We start from the raw sequence: 18,941 nt of genomic DNA on the forward strand, positions 1-18,941 counted from the left end.
TTTACACAAAAACGGAGCTTCAAGTCACCGAAAACAGTTACTGTAAATTCTGAAATAGAGACCTGGGCTTTTATTTGCCTCAACTGCCAAACTGACCCGGCTTATAGGTATTAGAAACAGACGTCCATGTCGGTTAAGGATTCTACTGTTTAAAAGGGTATGAATATAAGGAAAGAGTTGGATCCGGAGCAGCATTCATTTAGAAGTTTAATCGGCATGAACTTTGCTGGGTTTGGGTCGAAAAATGTACAAATAACAGGACGAGAATTAATGCTCCGAATCCAGCTATGTCGGGTGCGAGCTTCGACACCTGCGGGTCAGACCGGTCATGTTTTAATTTTCAGGCCTGTTGAGAACTCTAGCACGAATGAAGCAGCTTAGACACTGCTCAAACGGGAGATCGTAGGCTTTGAGAGGTTTCATACATTCACTAGAACTTGCAGAAAATAGAAATAGACCCAGCTTCTGATTAAGACCGGCTTTATTTGCTCAAACCTGTAGCCAGACCCGGCCCAGTACAGAAGACCGGCGTCTATTTGAGACTCGGCTTTTATTTAAGAATTTACGTTATATCGGTTTTCACCTTTGCATGTGTGTGACCTGTGTTAACAAACAAAAAAACGTCTTGCCATCTCGGAAGGAATGGGAAGTAACTTGTGTCATTCATTGTTGTTTTTTTCCAGGATTCTGATTGGTTAGCATGGTTTTATGCTTCTCGTTACACTGATAGGAGCTCTGAAAGAGTTTTTTTATATACAACCTGGTTTGAACTATGTTGTTTTTGAAAAAGTGACTCCTCTAAGTGGTAAACAGCAGTATCTCAGAATTTAGGAGAAGTGAGACTCATGAGATTCATTACACTCAATGGTGAATTAATTCAAACATTCTGTGATTTCAAATAGTTGTGGGGAAATCTGACATATAAGGGATGATGTCACAGGGAGTCATCATGTCCTGAATGTGTAACCGACTGTGAAGCTTAAATACTTACTGATAACTCAGCTGGAATAGCTATTGTAACCAGTGCATTCAGATTCTGATGCCTGTAGGCCTCAATGTGCTGCTACAGTTCCAGTAGGTTTATTAAACTTGAATTTCCAGATTGAAATCTTCAGCATCACATGTCATGACTGATGTTTCAGTATCACACACTGTTCCGTGAGCACAGAGAGGACGCACCTTCACAGTTTAAGGATCGGCTGTCAAACATTACTCACATATCCAAATGTAAACAGACAGTGTTATTGATTGGTCTCAACATTTCTTTTTCATACATGGCTGTGTAAGTGTGTAAGTGTGTAGTGGAAAACTACATTTGTCAGTGTGAGAAAATGTGTTCCTGAGTTCAGATGTTGACATGGCATGTTGCTTCAGCAGTCTTCACTGAGTCAGTATGACTCTGGGTTCAAATGTTGTCAGTCTTCTTGACCAGTGACGTTGACAGTATAGTCTTTAGTTCAGATGTCCATGCAAAGAACTCTAATGACTTTGTTGACCCTCTTGTTTCCATCTGGTGCTATCCCTAAGTCAAAATGCCCAGCTGGTTTCTAACTAAATACCTGTGTTATTGACTTTCCCATCAGCTTCTGCTGCACATTGTCTTCAGGCCATGTACCAATAAGTGGAGGATTAACACTCCTGGGTCAAAAGCTGCAGCCAGACTTTGCACAACACGCTGCAGATGTTCTCCCTCATCACTTTCATGGGAACGAGTGATTACAGTGAATAAAACCTCATTGTTTTCTATGAAGCTGTTTGAGGAGCTTTGTAAACAGTTGGGATGTGAAATTTGACACTTTGTGATTCTTTATGACGTTGGAAATCTCAAAGACAGAAATGAATGGCAGAGAGCTGACTACAGATTTGCATGGAGTATGCGGTGGGTAAATGACCTGATATCTGGTCAACTGGCACAAAACCGTTAACAAGTATGAATTTCCTTTCTCTCTTAATTGTGCTGTCAAATAAAGGCAAAAATGCCCAAAAAATATTTAAAGGGACTACAGGGAGTTTCGGAAAGCAACATGTTTTCACACTACATTTCCCATGAGCCTCTGCACGCACGGTGAAATTCTTGGACCGGTGCAAGACGGACGAAAGCGAAAACATTTCCCAAGAATGTTTTTATTAATCAAGAAGGAAAGTCGGAGGTTGGAAGACGATCAGATACCGTCGTAGTTCCGAACATAAACGATGGCAACTAGCGATCCGGCGGCGTTATTCCCATGACCCGCCAGGCAGCGTCCAGGAAACCTGGAAACCAGGAAATGCTGGGAGAATCGACCACTAAATAAAAATATCAAAATAAATAACTATAGACAAAACTATATTTATCGAAAATGGGCCCATTAACAAGTGTGGGTAACGTAGATTCATCCACATTAATATGAGACTTTTTTTATAACCAAAAGCAAACTCCTCTGGGTCTCTTTAAAAAACTAAGAAAAACAAGAACAACTCGACTTAGAACAGGGATTATTGACACTGTAATTTCAAATGGCAGACAGACTGCACATATAAAGTTTCAGGTTTTATGTTTTGATTAGGTTTGCTTGTGACTGAACAGGTGTGGCATTTTTTATGACCTGAAAAAAAGGACAAAGTGTGAAGAGCTCACAGGGCCTCTTCAAATCAAGTCCAGCCAAACCAAGTGAGGAGATGACCTGTTCAGCACTTTGCCAACTAGAGAAGTAGGTGAGCAATAAGAGGTATCAGCCACCAGGTATCAGCCATCACTCCCTGTGAGCCGTGAACCACTCCCAAGATCCCAGACGGCAGGAAACCAAGCCGCCGCAATGTAAGAACCATCCATCACATCACAGCTGATATTCCAGAGCTGATGGACTCATGTGTTCACTCAGAGTGAGGAGCCAGAAAACAATAGAATCTGACTTTTGCCATGAGGACAGAGTGGTCACCACGCTCACAGTGAGCCGATTGTTCAGTTAGGTCATGTCCTGTGTGCTGTGTGAATGGAGCATCATGAAATGAATGAATATCTCACAGCTCAACAAAACCAAATTTCCGCAGCAGGATAAAACTTTTTTAAAGCAGATCTATATTCAGATCTATATTCTATATTTCACTCCACGTCTGACATATGTGTTGCTGGATGTTTTTTATATACTATTACATACTGTATATAGTATATATATATAGTACAGATAATCTTCCTGTCTGTGTTGGTTTCAGTGCTAATAATATTATTCTGATCGTCCACAGAGCATTTATACCACCTACACACAGGAAACCACTCCACACCTCAAAAGCACTGACTTTTTGTCTCAACTCTAGTGCTTTATTGTGTCCCCTGTTTGTCCTACTTTGTTGCCCTGTGTAGAACATGGGTTTAGTAAAGAATAAACTAATCATGGTTCGTGTTTTATTAATGATAAGAAAGCAGAACTGATAATATTCTCATATCAAAAGTGCCACACTGTGTTACTGTAACTCCAACCATGCTCCACCTACTGAACCACACACTTGTGACCCCCTCCCCGTGTCCTGAAGTGTCCCTCTCTCTCAAGCACATTGGCCTTATTGTCTTCCGACACTTTGTCTCTGCTGTGCCTTTCAAGCATGTGCTCAGTGGGAGAGGGACAGGCGGGGACGGACGAGGGCAGGGAAGGAGCACCCAGAGACGAGGAGGGGGTCGTGGACGGAGCTATCAGCAGCACCAGCATCTATATTTGGCAAACGTTGTGAAACTTTATGATGTGGTGACGGGGGAGTGATGTGTGTGGAATTTACCATATGGCTTCAGTGGCTCAGTCTGACTCATTCAGACACAGCAATGAGTCAATCAGCTGATTTATGGCTTTTATGCAAAGAAGGAAGAAGCTAAAAAAAAAAAAAAAAAAAAAAAATCTATCCACCAATAGAAGAACTGTCTGGAAATCTGCACATTTTGGTTTCGGGAAACTTAAAATGGTGAGAATGTAAAGTTCAAGCTGTAGCCACAACAAGTATTCTTCCTGCATTCCTCAAGAGAAGCAGGGGCGTGCTCAGGCCGGTCGAGAGTGTTGGTGTAAATTTATTGTCAATGAGGAAGTGAGCTGTGACAGGTCCTGGAGCAGCACTGAGAAGGTGGGGCCACGTATGAATAGCAACACAGCGTGAGCGTGCAGGTAGAGTGGCATAAAGCCTTGATCAGAGCACCCATCTGCTCTGTTACAGACACTGTCTGCACTTGGACAATGACCCCAACGCTTCTATTGTGGATCCTCATCCTAAATGCCTCGCTCAAGCCCTCAGGTAAGTCACTGGATACCTCAGTGTTGCCTCCACTCTGCACGGTGGCTAATTAATAACTAAAGCTCCAGGGTTTATCTTCTCCTTTATTCAAAGCGCTTGAAGCTTTCGTGGCTCTGGCTAAAGTTTGTGTTGTTGGGTATAGACAGTAAATAGTCATGTAAAGTAAACCACATGTCACTCAAGATGATAAATGATGTTTATCCGCCTGAAAAAACTGAGTTTATCTTATCTGTATCAGAAGTAATGACACTTTTCAGGTGAAAATGTAATCGGGACCTGATACATTTGTTGTGGAAGATATGATTAGATAGAAAATGCTCAACCACAGTGGCTGTAACAGTGTAACATGACACCTACAGTATCTGTTGTTACAACACTCATTACCACCTTATAATGCCTCACAATCCAAACAGACTGCGTGTACTTTACTACTTTAAAGGCTTTTCTAGTGTTGTGACACACTTTTTTGAAAAGCTGGACTTCAGCTCATAACAAAGCCACCGCCCTCTCGGTGCTGCTGTCTACCTGACCGCCAGGTAACCGTGACTCAGTGAGAATTAGTCATTTCCTTTCAGGTAGGCTCGGGGAAATTCAGTCTTTGGTCAAGAGGTTTCTTTACTCTGGTGGGACAACATCCGGTAATATTACATTGTAGGCTGTGAGATGTCAATGAATTGAAGAAATGAAACAAAGGGGGGGGGGGGGGGGGGGAACTCTGTTGAAACTGCAGATATTTAGTGTCTGAGACTGTCTGTGGGTTATCATAAATAAAAGGATGTCAGATCAGGAACTGATGAAATCTACTGACTAGAGAAAAGCAGAAGTAGATTTTTTAATTTGTCCAAGGAACTGTTGGAGTCAAAAATGACATTCAACAACACTGACTGACTGACTGAGAGATCTCATTCACCGGTTTCAGCCCACAAATCCTGTAAATGAACACTCTCAATACAGAAAACATTGTCAATTACTATACAACTCCTTATATACAGATACACACTGCACTGTGTGGCTGTTGTCTCACCTTTGTGCTTTACTCTGAGTCATGTCTTATTTAGATTCTATTTGCGTGTCTGTTCAGAGAATATTAACTATAAAGACACATTTCCATGCAGAGGAGGTACTTTCCCAGTGCAGGTTCATGTCTGCAGGTCATTGCTCTCAGGCTGCTGAAGGACAGAACAGACTGGATCCATGCCTGAGAGGAAATCTGCTCCCAGTCTGCCTCAGATGAAAATCAGTAATTCACAGCAGACCATTATCTCCTCCGGCCTGTAGTGGCAGGAAAGTGAGAGAGGAGCAGTCAGAGAGATTTTAGTTGGAAAATCAAAATGACAGTATAAAAATAACAAGGGACAAAGGTAGCACTTTGAATTTATGACTTTGCCTTGTCATCATAAAACCAAAACACAGCATGTTTACCCAAAATAAACATTTTCCTGCTCATAAAACCCTTAATATGTTCCACCTGGCAACGTACATGTAATAAAGGAATCCTTTCATTGATAAGTAGCGTCCATGACTGAGCTTCAGGTTCTGTGTTGATACTTTATACACTTCATATTAATGTATCACAGTCTATTAAACAGGGAGAATAGACATTTTCATGGTTACTGCGCAGGTAAATATCCCAGACCAGCCAGAAACACCAGAGGGCACGAAGGCTGTTCAGCAGCTATTTGGCTCTAATCTGATCTCTGTGCTGCGAGCTGTGATGTAAATGAATTTGCTTGAAGATCCAGTCTGTGAAGCTGCTCAGATTTTTACTGATCTGAAGTTTAAGTTTAACAAAAAGTTAATTATGAAGTTAATCACTGATGTAGCAGGTGCACAAACAGCAGTTTCTCTACAATACAGGTGCCGTATGGGGTCATTCAGATAACAGGAAGTGTTGGACCTGAGAGGATTAAACTCTCACTTATTTTCTAAATAAAATCAACACATTGCCTTTCTTTTATTTTCTTAGTTCCTAAATGTTGAAATACCAGCTTGTCCTTCTCGACGTTTTCTTTATTGCCAATTTCACGGCGAGTGAATCCTTGCTTTTTGCAGAAGTTCCAAATAAAACATGATAAAAACAGGACATGGCATGGTTCAGCAGTGAGCTTTAGCTGCGTGCAGATTTAGTCACATTTGCACAGACATCACTGTTTCCCCATGTTCCATAGTCTTAGTTACTGTAGTACTAGTGAAATTCAGATGAAATGAATCCTTCAATGTAGGATTGTGCTTCGATATGCAAATGCACTGGGTCAGGACTTTATGTAACTAATCAGTTTGCAGCATTAGATTGTCGAGGTAAAGGTGAATAGACAAATGAGCAGATAGAAATCAGTGATCAGATACCAACCTGAGCATTTAGCTGTTATGTTGGTATGCCAACAGTAATATGACCTACAATGTTTTTTTGGCAGTGACTGGAAGGCAGTTGGGTCAACAAGCTGAGCTGCATGTGTTGGAGAACGCTCTATTTTATTTCCTGTGTCGTCAATGTGGTTTCTCATAATTGTGACCATCTTTTTCTAACCTCTTATCACATGTTTTTGGGTTTTTTTTCCCCAATAACAACATCTGCAAATGTTTAACCAAACACTTTTCTCAGCCTAACTAAAAAGCTGATGCCAAATAATGATTTTTTTTTGTTGTTGTTTTTTTGAGGATGTGGAAAAGAGTGGGGCATGTTTAGTCTTGCTAGGACAAAGAGTGGAAACATGGTTGAACAGTTGAAAACAATCATTAAATCAACTTTATTCACTTGTTCTATCAAATTTTCTGCAGAAAGTCAGGGAAATGGGTTCGAGGAGGTGAAGGACTACGAGGTGGTTCGACCTGTCAGACTCCACGCAGTCAGAAAACGAGATGCAGAGGTACATGCTCACATTGTATCATCAGTATCACAGACGTTGCAAATATTGTACGACTAAGCTTTTGTGATGTCGGTATTGGGGGGGAACTTAAAAATGACTGACAGCACAGTTTCACATCTTTATTTTTCCACAGTCCCTCAGACCAGAGACTATGAAGTATGCCATGACCGTGGGAGGGCAGCACATTGAAATGCAACTAGAAAAAAATAAGTAAGTTTCAATGTAGAGAGACACTGACAGCATGTGTGTTTGATATTATCATACGGTAGTTACCACCACCTATTTCTGATGAAATTATTTCATGCAACTTCCTACTGTTCTTCTTTTTTATTCTTTTGCAATTTTGTGGTTTTCTACGGTATTACACAAACTAAAATTTGTTAAATCAAAAGCACATTTTAATATCTTTAGTGCTAGATGTTGATATTTGGTTGTTTTACTGAGTTCCCTCAGTAAAACTCATCATATCAGTAGAAAAAGATCTAAAATTAGAGGATTAAGTGACACAGAATGATTTAAATGTCATTTAAATGTTTAAATATTTTGTCATCATCAGTGACCTGCTAACCAAAGACTACACAGAAACCTACTACCAAGAAGATGGGACCGAAGTCACCACAACCCCAGATGACATTGTGAGTGCGTCAGTGGGAGATTCTAACTTCCACCTTCAAAACCACAGTAATGTGACCCACTCAGTCAAAAATCATTCAAATTTTCTTCTAAAAGCATCACACTCATGTCTCCAACAGGATCACTGTTATTATCACGGAAGGATCGTCAACGACAGCAAGTCGTCTGTGAGCATCAGCACATGCGATGGACTCAGGTGAGCCCATCCTTGAGTGTGTCATCAAAAACTAAAAACATAGCACTCGGATAGAACAGGCTCTCCATTGTAACACCTATTCGAACCAAAAGATGAATGGAGACAATGCCAACATAAAGTTACTGTTCTGAAAATAAATCACAAGAAGCTGATGAACTCAGATAGGCCTACGTATATCAACTGTATTTAGTCAAAAGCAAAACGGATAGCACAGTATTTATGTAGCATGTCTTTTATGGGTGGAGTGAGTGCACATCCGTTACATTTACATATTCAGCAGAATTTCCATCCACCTGGCAAATATATTCACTCTTTTATGTTTTTACTCCATTTTAGTCTCTAACAACTCTCACAGGAAATATCTGTCTGCAAAATGCTCCTTGCTGTTTCAGGTTCAGGGCAGGTTACGTAATGTTAGCTACAATAGATCCAACATAGCTTTCAATAAAAACAGCAGCAACAGTGGGCCAACAATCAAAAACAAAGATTTTAGGGCACACACAACCACAACAAGGAGCTAAAGGATGCTAAAACTGATACAGTAATTGTCTCTCAATTGCTATACAAATGTTGTTTATAGTTGCTAACCAAATCATGCTGAAATGTGCTAAATCAGCCAGCTCGTGCCTCTCATATAAGACTCAGAGAGGCACAGAGGCATCAAGGTAAAGAAACTAACCAGCAAATTGTCTGAAAATGCAATTTGCTGGTCTGCACATTCTGTGACAAACTGTAAACTGTTTTCTTGTCTGTAACAACATCTATTGCACGTCTGTCCGTCCTGGGTGAGGGATCCCTCCTCTGTTGCTCACCCTGAGGTTTCTCCTGTTTTTCCCTGTTAAAAGGGTTTTCCATGGAGTTTTTCCTCAGTCGATGTGAGGGTCTAAGGACAGAGGATGTTGCTACGATGCCATGTAAAGCCCTTTGAGACAAACTGTTTGTAAAAACGGGCTATACAAATAAAATTGCCTTGCCTTGCCTTGCCTGGTCTCTCTGGGTGTGACTCAACCAAAGGCCTCAAAACAACGTCTAAAAACTAAAAGAACTGGTTTGGTTTGGTTTTTAGGGGCTACTTCAGAACATCTGCTCAGAAGTACCTGATCGAGCCCCTGTCCAGTGACGACCAGGGAAATCACACAGTGACCACGTTCGATGAGAAGAATTACACACCTGCAGTTTGTGGTGTCACCAACACCAGCTGGAGTGACGACCTCGAACCCCCAACCAGTCGCAGCCGCTCCAGATCAGGGGTAACTACACAACACACTGCTTTACTGTTTTAGGTTTTTTCCCCCAATGATTCATCATTCAATCTAGCAAACTGGTCATAACATCTTAAAGAGGTATTAACATGCTTTTATTCTCTTGCTGCTGCCTCCCCCCAGGGAAAGTCTATTGTCTTCGAACAGAAATACATTGAGCTCTACCTCGTCGCTGATAACAGAGCGGTAAGATATGAAAGTAATGGAAAGTCAAATCAGTAGTTTCTAATGTGGTGTTTGCACCGATAACATTCTCAGCTCTGGTCAGTGGTCACTGTCAGTGTATGAGCATTTATCACACTTTATGAAGCTGCTGAGAAACAGGATGTGACTCTGCTAACATAATGAAATGATGTTTCAGTATGTGAAGATGAATCGAGATCTGCCCCAGATGAGAAAGAGGATATTTGAAATTGTCAACTTCGTCAACATGGTGAGTCGCTGCTTTCGCTATTTATGGCAAAAATGTCAAACGAGAATCAAAAGAGAATCAAACCTCCATGAGCTGGTTTTGAGTGATTTGATCATGTCCAGCCATGTAGCCAGTTCTTGTCATTTCAGATTTGACATTTCTTCTGTGAAAATGAACAGTCCAGTTCATCGCTGTCTCACTGTGTCCTCTGGTGACCCCATCCTGGTGTTTACAGGCCTATAAACCCCTGAGGACCTTCGTTGCTCTGGTGGGGCTGGAGATCTGGTCAGACAAAGATCAGATCAACGTGACCCCCCCGGCCGGGGCCAACCTGGGTGCTTTCACAACGTGGAGGAACGCCGAGCTGGTCAAGAAGAAGAAGAAGAAGCATGACAACGCACATCTCATCAGGTCTGGTCTCAATCATGTAGCTTCTAGTGAGACGAAATGCCCCTTTTTTTAGCGTTACAACCCTGCAGGCATCCATGAGTCAGGGCAGCAACGACCAGTCAGGGCAGCAATTTAGGATTCAATGGATTGTAAACTTAAAGGGATAGTTCAACATTTTGGCAAATTGGCCCATTGCCATAATCCCTACAGTTTTAGGAGTAGGTTCGTTATCTTTAATTGTCGGTGCAAGCTATTTTTAGAACGGCGGAGCAGAGCCGCCAGCTGCTCAGAGCTACGCTACTGAGGCTCATGGGATTTCTTGGTTTCCCTCATCAAACTCATCAAATACACAATCCAACAACTCCGAAATGCTCCGGTGTAAAAGTTGTGACCTGCACATTCACCACGCTATGAGATAATAACAGAACGTTACAAGACGGAGTTGTTTTAGAGGTAAATGCAGAGACTGCTTGCTGAAAAACTGTCCCTGAAGGCAACGCACATCAGCGGTTTTGCATGAATTTACCTCAAAAACGACTCTGTCTTGTAATGTTCCGTTATTATCTCATAGTGTGGTGAATGTGCAGGTCACAACTTGTCCACCAGAGCGTTTTGGAGTTGTTGGATTGTGTGTTTGATGAGTTTGATGAGGGAGACCAAGAAATCCTATTAGCGTAGCTCTGAGCAGCTGGCGGCTCTGCTCCGCCGTTCTAAGAATAGCTTGTACCGACAAATAAAGGTAACGAGCCAATTGCTAAGACTATAGGGATTATGGCAATGGGCCAATTTGCCAAAATGTTGAACTATCCCTTTAACAGTAGAAATATTCAAGCTCAATTTATACACAATTTATAAGCCATACAGTTTGGTGAGGGGAGGACCAAGGGGAAAGATTGTGTGTGAATCTGAATCATAAAACAAACAAGACAATGTCTACACACTGAATCCTGGCTGAGTGCCACAACATGAAACAAAGACGTAGGTAGGCAGTACTCATCTAACCGGTCAAAGTGAAAGCACACCCATAACCTAGTTTTCACAATTAACACAACCACGTGGTGTTGGCAGGCGGTTGATTAAAAAAACGGTGGTTATATGACTCCACCAGCCTGTGGGAAATATGGTCACAGTCTCCATTTCCTGGGTGACAGTGCTGAGTAAAAACCAGATGTGTTTCTGCAGAACATAAAGTCACAGTGAAACTGACCTTTGACCTTCAAGGAAGATACTACTATTTGTAATATAATAATCATCATTTCATGGTTTATGGCTTTAAACATGTTTTGTGAGGTCACAGTGACCTTTGACCTTTCACATCACATTTAAGGTGCCAAAAAACGTTTTGTTCAGTCACAATAATCTTAAAATCTGACTTTTCACCCGCTAAAATCTGATCAGTTCATCTTTAAATGACCGTGTGTGCCAAATTGAATTCCCTCAGGGTGATTCTAAGATGCTGTGTGCGCATGAACAGGACAGATTGACAGACAGTCGAAAAACATAACGCTTTCAACTACAGTGGCATAACAATTTAAACCCAGTGCTTCACTTACCAGTTCCACTGAATTAGTTTTTTGACTTTAAAGGGATAGTTCAACATTTTGGTAAATTCGCCCATTGTCATAATCCCTATAGTCATAGGGGTAGGTTCATTAACTTTAATTACGGGGGCAGAGATGCAAGCTGCTCAGGTAATGGTAGAAACAGTAGTCCCTTGTCCCTCATCAAACTCATAAAATACTCAATCCAACAACTCCAGAACACTCTCATGGGAAGTTGTGACCTGCACATTCATTTTGATGAGAGTAGGGGACCTGTACCATTCACCTCCATTGTGTTCACTGAGCAGCTCACGTCTCTGCCTCGCGGATCTCAAAACAGCTTGAACCGACAATTAAAGGTACAGTAATTAACCTACCCCTAAGACTATAGAGTATATGGCAATTGGCGAATTTGCCAAAATGTTGAACTATCCCTTTAAGTTAACTTTTATAGCTAATAAAATACAACGGAATAAAACCAGAGAGGCACAGAGTGGAAGTTTCATAAATCAGCTTGCAATAAGGACAAATGTTGCATGGAGAGAGACGTTGCTTCAGACTGGCTTCCACAACAGCACTGACTCCATGTCAGTAAGAGTTAGTGGTGAAAAATTGCGCGCAAATCTTGTTCTCAGCAATAGTTTCCTTAAAAAAGCGTTATTTCTAGCTGTGGTTTGCTTCTTTGAATAAACCACCGCTGTCCTTTGTTTGTCACTTAACCACACATCAGTTCCTACCTCCAATGCTTACGCACGTAGGCTACAGTGGAGGAAATCAGTATTTGATCCCCTGCTGATTTTGTAAGTTTGCTCCCCCACAAAGAAATGGACGGCCTGTAGTTTTTATTTATTTATCTAATTATTTATTTTAACAGAGAGAGACAGAATATTAACAAAACAAAATCGAGAAATAATATCATTATATAAAGGTTATACATTTATTTACATTTGATCAAGTGAAATAAGGTCAAAGATCAGCAGGGGATCAAATAGTTATTTTCCCCCACTGTACTACATGTACTAGAGGTTTTTAAGTTTCCACATAATGCTGGCGTAACTTGTGCATAATGAAACATTACAGTAACTTCCACATCAGGATTGATGTCAAAAAGCCAGCATCAACGTTTCAAGTTCAGATCTCAAGGAAGTACTGATGTCTCAATTAACTGAACAAACTTGCAATTTAAAGGGGACTTCGACTCATCAGATCCACTGCCACACATTGTACAAAGTTTGTTGCCGTTTTTAAAAATTTGCATGGTTGGTCAACTGTGTAAATTAAACTCTACATGGCTAGTTGTGTTATCTGGTCAGTCATTTCATAACCGCATCATGCCTTTGTGAAACGCGGAAAAGTTGAATTTCCATGGAATAAAGACAGAGAGTGACCAAATGACAACCTCAGAAGTGATGATGCAGGCAGATTTCCTGTGAATAGTCAACACTAAGTTTGAAATAGAAATAGAGAACTAGATGGATGGGTGCACAGCACAGGCATGTTTTTTTTTTTTATATAGTATTTGTAATTATGTGTCTTTGTCTTTCAGTGGAATTGACTTTGAAGGATCAACAGTGGGACTGGCTTACATTGGGACTCTTTGCACTGACAACTCCGTTGGGGTGGTACAGGTGAGGTACTCAGGGTAGACTGGTTCTGTTCTGTTATTCAGGTTCAGTGTCAGAAACCAAGGAATTTTCACAGCGCTAGCAGCACAACAACCAGTCAGTGCATCACTTTGGACCAGGGCTGAGTCCTCCTGCAACAGCACCAACAGTCTAGTCCATGTTTGAAGTTTCTGATTTTGAATGAAACATTGAGTGCACTGAAAGAGAATTATTTTAAAAATTCATAAAAAATATATCAAAAATAGACGCTATATTATGCTACACATGCTAAATAACAAAAGTTAGCATGTACTACACTACTGTAGGCTATATCAGCTGTAATAATGCAATAAGCCTTTCAGAACTGCAAGCATAGATTTGGTCTTGTTTTCAATGAGCGATGGCCAGAACTACAGTAATAGTTGCTTTAGAAGCAGACCTATGTTGTTAAGATTTCCTGATTTTCCTGGTTGGTTTCATTTAAACACATGTAAAATTCAAACAAAGGGTTGCACCCATAACTGGTCTGTTATCTCTCAGGATCACAATAACCGGGCCATCGCAGTGGGAGCCACACTGGCTCACGAGATGGGCCACAACCTGGGCATGGACCATGATGACTCCAGCGGCTGTGTTTGTTCAGGGGATAGCTGCATCATGGCCGCAGCCCTCAGGTAAGAAAATACATGAGTCTCAATTAGACAATGATTCACCAGGTAAAATACTTTTTTTGTCTGTTCATGTTTTGTTTGACAAGCCAGAACGTTTTTATAGAGGTGTGTTTTTCAGTTAGTCTGTAGCCTGTTCTTCACCTCTACAGTATATGAGGCTACATTAGCTGCTACTGGTGTAACTCGTGGGTAACATAGTCACCATGTTTTACCCAGGAAGAACTACATGTGGAGTATAGGAAAGATGACATCTCTGTTGTTGTGTTGTGTTGTTTCTCTGCAGCTGGAACATCCCTCGGACCTTCAGCAGCTGCAGCACCAGCAACTATGAGCGCTACCTGACCACCCGCAACCCCAGCTGTCTGCTGGACAAACCCAACTACAGCAGGCTGGAGACTCCTCCTGTCTGCGGGAACGGCTTCGTGGAGACAGGAGAGCAGTGCGACTGTGGCACTGTGGAGGTAAAGAAAACACACTCATTCAAGCATCACAGGAATTTATCTTACAGCACTGATGGTGAAGTTTGTGCCTCCAGGCCGTTGTTGAGTGTAGGACTCAACACCTCATTATATTTGTCTGACAGTGAGTGTTTAATGGGGATGGAGCAGCCTGACATGCACCAACATATTTAAGAAAAGAAAATCAGAGCCAGTCTTCGTCTTCATCTTGCGTCCACACAGCACATTCAGGCTCAGATATAGCTCTGTTTATAAGGCCGTCATTTAGCTGATTGCTCTGACTGTTTTCTGTATACAATAATAATAATAACTTTATTTATTTCACTTTTAATTTATAAAGCACCTTTCAAAAAACCCAAGGTCACTCTACAGTAAACAGTAAACAAAACAAACAAAGGTTTCTATATAGGAATTACTCAACATTATTATAACATCAGTATGTTTACAGTGTAAACTCTGTGTACATTTATTACACACACACACATACACACACTGTTTAAGTAAAAGTAAAAAACAGTAAGTTTCACTGTCAAGACTGACATATATTGACAGTAAAGTTATATTGAATTGTTTTTCAGTGTTTAGAATGAACATCTACAGATTGCAAATCATCATTTCCCACTTTACATCAGTAAAGCGTAGAAGGAAAGTTGTAATTTTCATTGAAAAGAACATTCCAATGAAAACTGTGAATATGTTCAGACATGTTTATTTGTATCCACCACTTGCTTTCAGCAGAGGCACAAACTGCAGTTTTCACCAGGTTATTCATGTGTCAGGGAAACACAAATACACAGAACTCTGTGAAACTATAAAAACAGGGACATGATGGACCCATAACTTGGGTCACACATCATGACAGGACTAATTAAAGTTATGAAAGCCTAATGACTCTGTTGTTCTTACAGGAGTGTGCCAATCCATGTTGCAACGCCACCACCTGCACTCTGACCGAGGGCTCAGAGTGTGGTTACGGCCAGTGCTGTGACAGCTGTAAGGTGAGGAAATCTTTAGCTCACACTGCCCCCTAGTGGGAATTTCAGATATTACAAATATTTGGCCATATAAATCATTATATGGCCTTAAAAGTCGAAAGCTGCAAATGTAAAATAAAATGGTGGCTACACTGTAAAATAATCAACGTTATGATGTGTAGGGATGTCACAATTACTTGTTTTCACAATTAATCACGGTATTAAACTCCACAATTAATTGATCGTAAAAATTCCTAAATACCGTCACTTTCCAAAAAAAATTATGTCAGAAGCGTATCAGCAGATGTGCGCCAAAGTAACATTGATTTGTTAGGAATCTAAATGCTAGAGTATCATTTGTAATAATATTTTTTTTTTAAAGATTAAAATTAACTTGTATAGATGACAATTAATGACTTGAATATTTCAAACACTTCCCCGGGAGGATTAATAATTGGTCATATTTGAAAAGATACTTAAAATATTTTGTGTAAATAATTAGTAATATAATTATATTTTGACAATTAATAGTGTTGTGAAATTAACTAATGTATAATAATCATGATAATCGTTACACCGTGATTATTTCTCTGACAATAATTGTACCAAGAAAATCTATAATCGTGACATCCCTAAGATGTGTCATCTGATGGACTGGGACTCCCTCCTCTACACAGATCTCCCCCCGCTCCAGGGAATGCCGCAGCAAGCAGGACAACTGTGACCTGGCGGAGTACTGCGATGGGAAGAGCGCCATCTGTCCTGAGGACGTGTTTGCTGTGAATGGCCTCCCATGTGACGGCAGCCTGGGATACTGCTACAATGGCCAGTGTCCACAGAGGCCAAACCAGTGTATCACCCTGTATGGAGCAAGTGAGTGTCCTTGTCTTATATACCTTACATTATTTATGACAACTATAATGCTTAAATGTATTAAAGCCATTCTGCCAACTAAAATTCTTCCTTGCTTCAGCTGCTAGAGAGGCCCGGGCATCCTGCTATAACTATAACACCAGAGGAATCTACTACGCCTTCTGCAAAAGGCCATCAGATAATGTTTACATAGCCTGCCAGAGAGAGTGAGTCTCAGACAAACATGATAGTTATGGCACAGACTTATATTACTGGTAGTTTAATATGCACATTGCATCAGGAGCAATGTTAACATTTTTGCCTCTCTTTCCTCTGCAGAGACATCTTCTGTGGGAAGCTCTTCTGCCAAGACGGTAACTCGGACCCAAGCTACGGCCGGATGGTGAGAGTCGGCGACTGCAAGGCAGCTTTCTTTGGAGACCACACTAAAGACTTTGGCCAAGTGGATGATGGGTCTAAATGTGGAGATGGAAAGGTAACAGACTTTGTTACTCATTGTGTTTGGGATCACTGCATCGCAGTCACCTTGACTTGTTAAAAAGTCACAAATTAAGTGATGTTGTCTGTGGAGCTGACAACCTTCTTGTTTTTGTTTTTTTCCAAGGTGTGCAGCCAGAATCAGTGTGTGGCTCTTGAGATAGCCTACAGGAACACTAACTGCTCTGCAAAATGCTCTGGCCATGCTGTGAGTCCACAGTTTGCTTTATTTATTAGTTTAGTTTAGTTTAGTTTAGTTTGGTTTGGTTTAGTTTAGTTTAGTTTAGTTTAGTTTAGTTTAGTTTAGTTTAGTTTAGTTTAGTTTAGTTTAGTTTAGTTGTTGAGTTGAGTTAATAAGTTGAGGTGAGTTTAGTTTAGTTTTGTTGTTGAGTTGAGTTGAGTTGAGTTGAGTTGAGTTGAGTTGAGTTGAGTTTAATTTAATTTAATTTAATTTAATTTAATTTAATTTAATTTACGGTAATTTAATTTAATTTACGGTAATTTAATAATTTGAGTTGAGTTTAATTGAGTTGAGTTGTGTTGAGTTGAGTTTTGTTTTGCTTTGTTCAGTTTAGCTAAGTTTAGTTTAGTTAAGTTTAGTTTAGTTCAATTTTGTTCATTTTTCTCAGTTTAGTTTAGGTTTGATGTGAATGGTGGTAGTGATCTCCTTTGTGTTCCTCAGAGGTGCAATCACAGGAGCGAGTGTCAGTGTGAGCCTGGCTGGGTGGCTCCTGACTGCACTTCCCAGGATGAAACCTTCGGTCCCTCTACTGGTACGTACAGTTGTTACACACTCTCTGCCCCGGCTCATGATGAATATTGAGTGTGATGTTTCACTTCATCCAAACAAATGTTCATTCCGTCTCTGCAGGAACTGCTGTTGCCATCTCACTGACGGTCATACTAGTGGTCGCAGGGATCATTGCTGGTGTGGGAGCGTTCATGTGGAAGAAACGACAAAGTCCAATATTGCCAACGTAAGTGACGCTCACTCTGTTGCAGGTCTTGATGTGGTTGTGTTACTGTAAAATCCAGCACGTTAAATGGTTCTTCCTACAACAGAGCTCACACCCCGAGGAAGCAGCCAGCTCCTGGTCCGCCCAAGCCCATGACACAGGTAATATGTGGTAAAGTACATTCTCAACTCTGTGTTGAGTTGGTTTCTACAAATCATGATATCGCTGCACGTTCTAACATTTTATGAATGTTTAGGTTGGAAGGCCGAAGCCCAAAGGAGCTCCACCTCCACCTCCTCCAGCAGGGAACAGACCTAAACCCCCGAGCCAGAACTACATAGCTGCTCGTCAGGTAACAGTGACTGAACACAGTTTATATGCCTCGTTTGCTGTGCTATACACCACAACTTTTTCCAGGAAAGTGGTATTTATTTAAAGCTGTACAGAAAAGAAAAATGAATTTGATTCCATTATGGGTCATAAAATGAGTGTAATAACTCATCTATCAGACGATGTAGCCCAAACTTTGTGCAAAACTCTATTTTCGAGTAAATCCGGGATGAAAGAGTGGTAGTTTTTTTTCGAATTGGATAATGCAGGCGCACGGATTATGCGTCACGTTGCTCACGATTCATCAGCCACTGATATTGGATCTGTCATCCGTCAATCAAACGTCTGAGACACACACACACACACACACCGAGCTTAGTCTCTCCCCAAACATTGAATATCCCGCCCGCTCGATAACGACCAATCAAATTTGTTTTCCTTACTCGGGTAAACTCGTGCAGCAACTCGTGGAAAATCGTAGAAGGAGGCGCGACAAACAGGACAAATGGCCATTTCTGAACACCTTTAAACTGGCACCACTGATGTCAGATCACAGACAACATCATCTGTTCTGTAAATCTCTCATCTGATTGGATGATAAGTCACAAGATGCTCAATTTTCCAGACATAAAAAGAAAACTGACGGTTAAAAACTTTCCCTGTAGGTTTTGTAACATCCATGTGATTTGTGACTTTTGTGTGTGTCCTGCAGGCTCTGAGGCCAACAGCTCCACCTATAGTCTGATACCTGTAAGACAACCTGGAGAGACTCACCTCTGTCCATCGTCTCCAGCAAGCGGCAGCTGCTTCCTGTCCTGACCGTCCCCTCCCCAGCTTCCTCACTGCGGCGCTGAGTGAAGTTTGTACCTGCAGACCGGGACACATTGGACTCAGTGTGGATCAGCACCACACCATGCCACTGTGGACTTGCTACTACTGGATGACTTCATTGTTTTTTAAGGCACTTTTTAATGCTTAGGGTGAGAGACAATGCAGGGAGACGGAGCTCTGGCGCTGAATTCGAGCCATATCATTTTATATGT

At 41.1% G+C, this 18,941-nt stretch overlaps 1 protein-coding gene across 1 annotated transcript; it reads left to right on the forward strand.

Annotated features, from left to right (window-relative positions):
• Positions 1 to 4,073: 4,073 nt before the first annotated feature.
• adam28 (ADAM metallopeptidase domain 28) lies at positions 4,074 to 18,643 on the forward strand (the record flags this gene model as incomplete). The annotated part of the gene is made up of 22 exons (XM_083978642.1): positions 4,074 to 4,254; positions 7,033 to 7,121; positions 7,255 to 7,331; positions 7,678 to 7,756; positions 7,874 to 7,950; positions 9,017 to 9,200; positions 9,336 to 9,398; positions 9,574 to 9,645; positions 9,860 to 10,035; positions 13,102 to 13,183; positions 13,700 to 13,833; positions 14,114 to 14,291; positions 15,197 to 15,286; positions 15,940 to 16,135; positions 16,236 to 16,341; positions 16,454 to 16,610; positions 16,740 to 16,820; positions 17,295 to 17,385; positions 17,484 to 17,589; positions 17,675 to 17,729; positions 17,825 to 17,920; positions 18,611 to 18,643. Exons 1-22 carry the CDS (start codon positions 4,197 to 4,199, stop codon positions 18,641 to 18,643), a joined length of 2,280 nt encoding a protein of 759 aa, XP_083834768.1. The 5' UTR covers positions 4,074 to 4,196.
• Positions 18,644 to 18,941: the final 298 nt, after the last annotated feature.

The sequence above is a fragment of the Trachurus trachurus genome (genome assembly GCF_905171665.1).
Source record: "Trachurus trachurus genome assembly, chromosome: 9".
In the NCBI taxonomy this organism is placed as follows: Eukaryota; Metazoa; Chordata; class Actinopteri; order Carangiformes; family Carangidae; genus Trachurus; species Trachurus trachurus.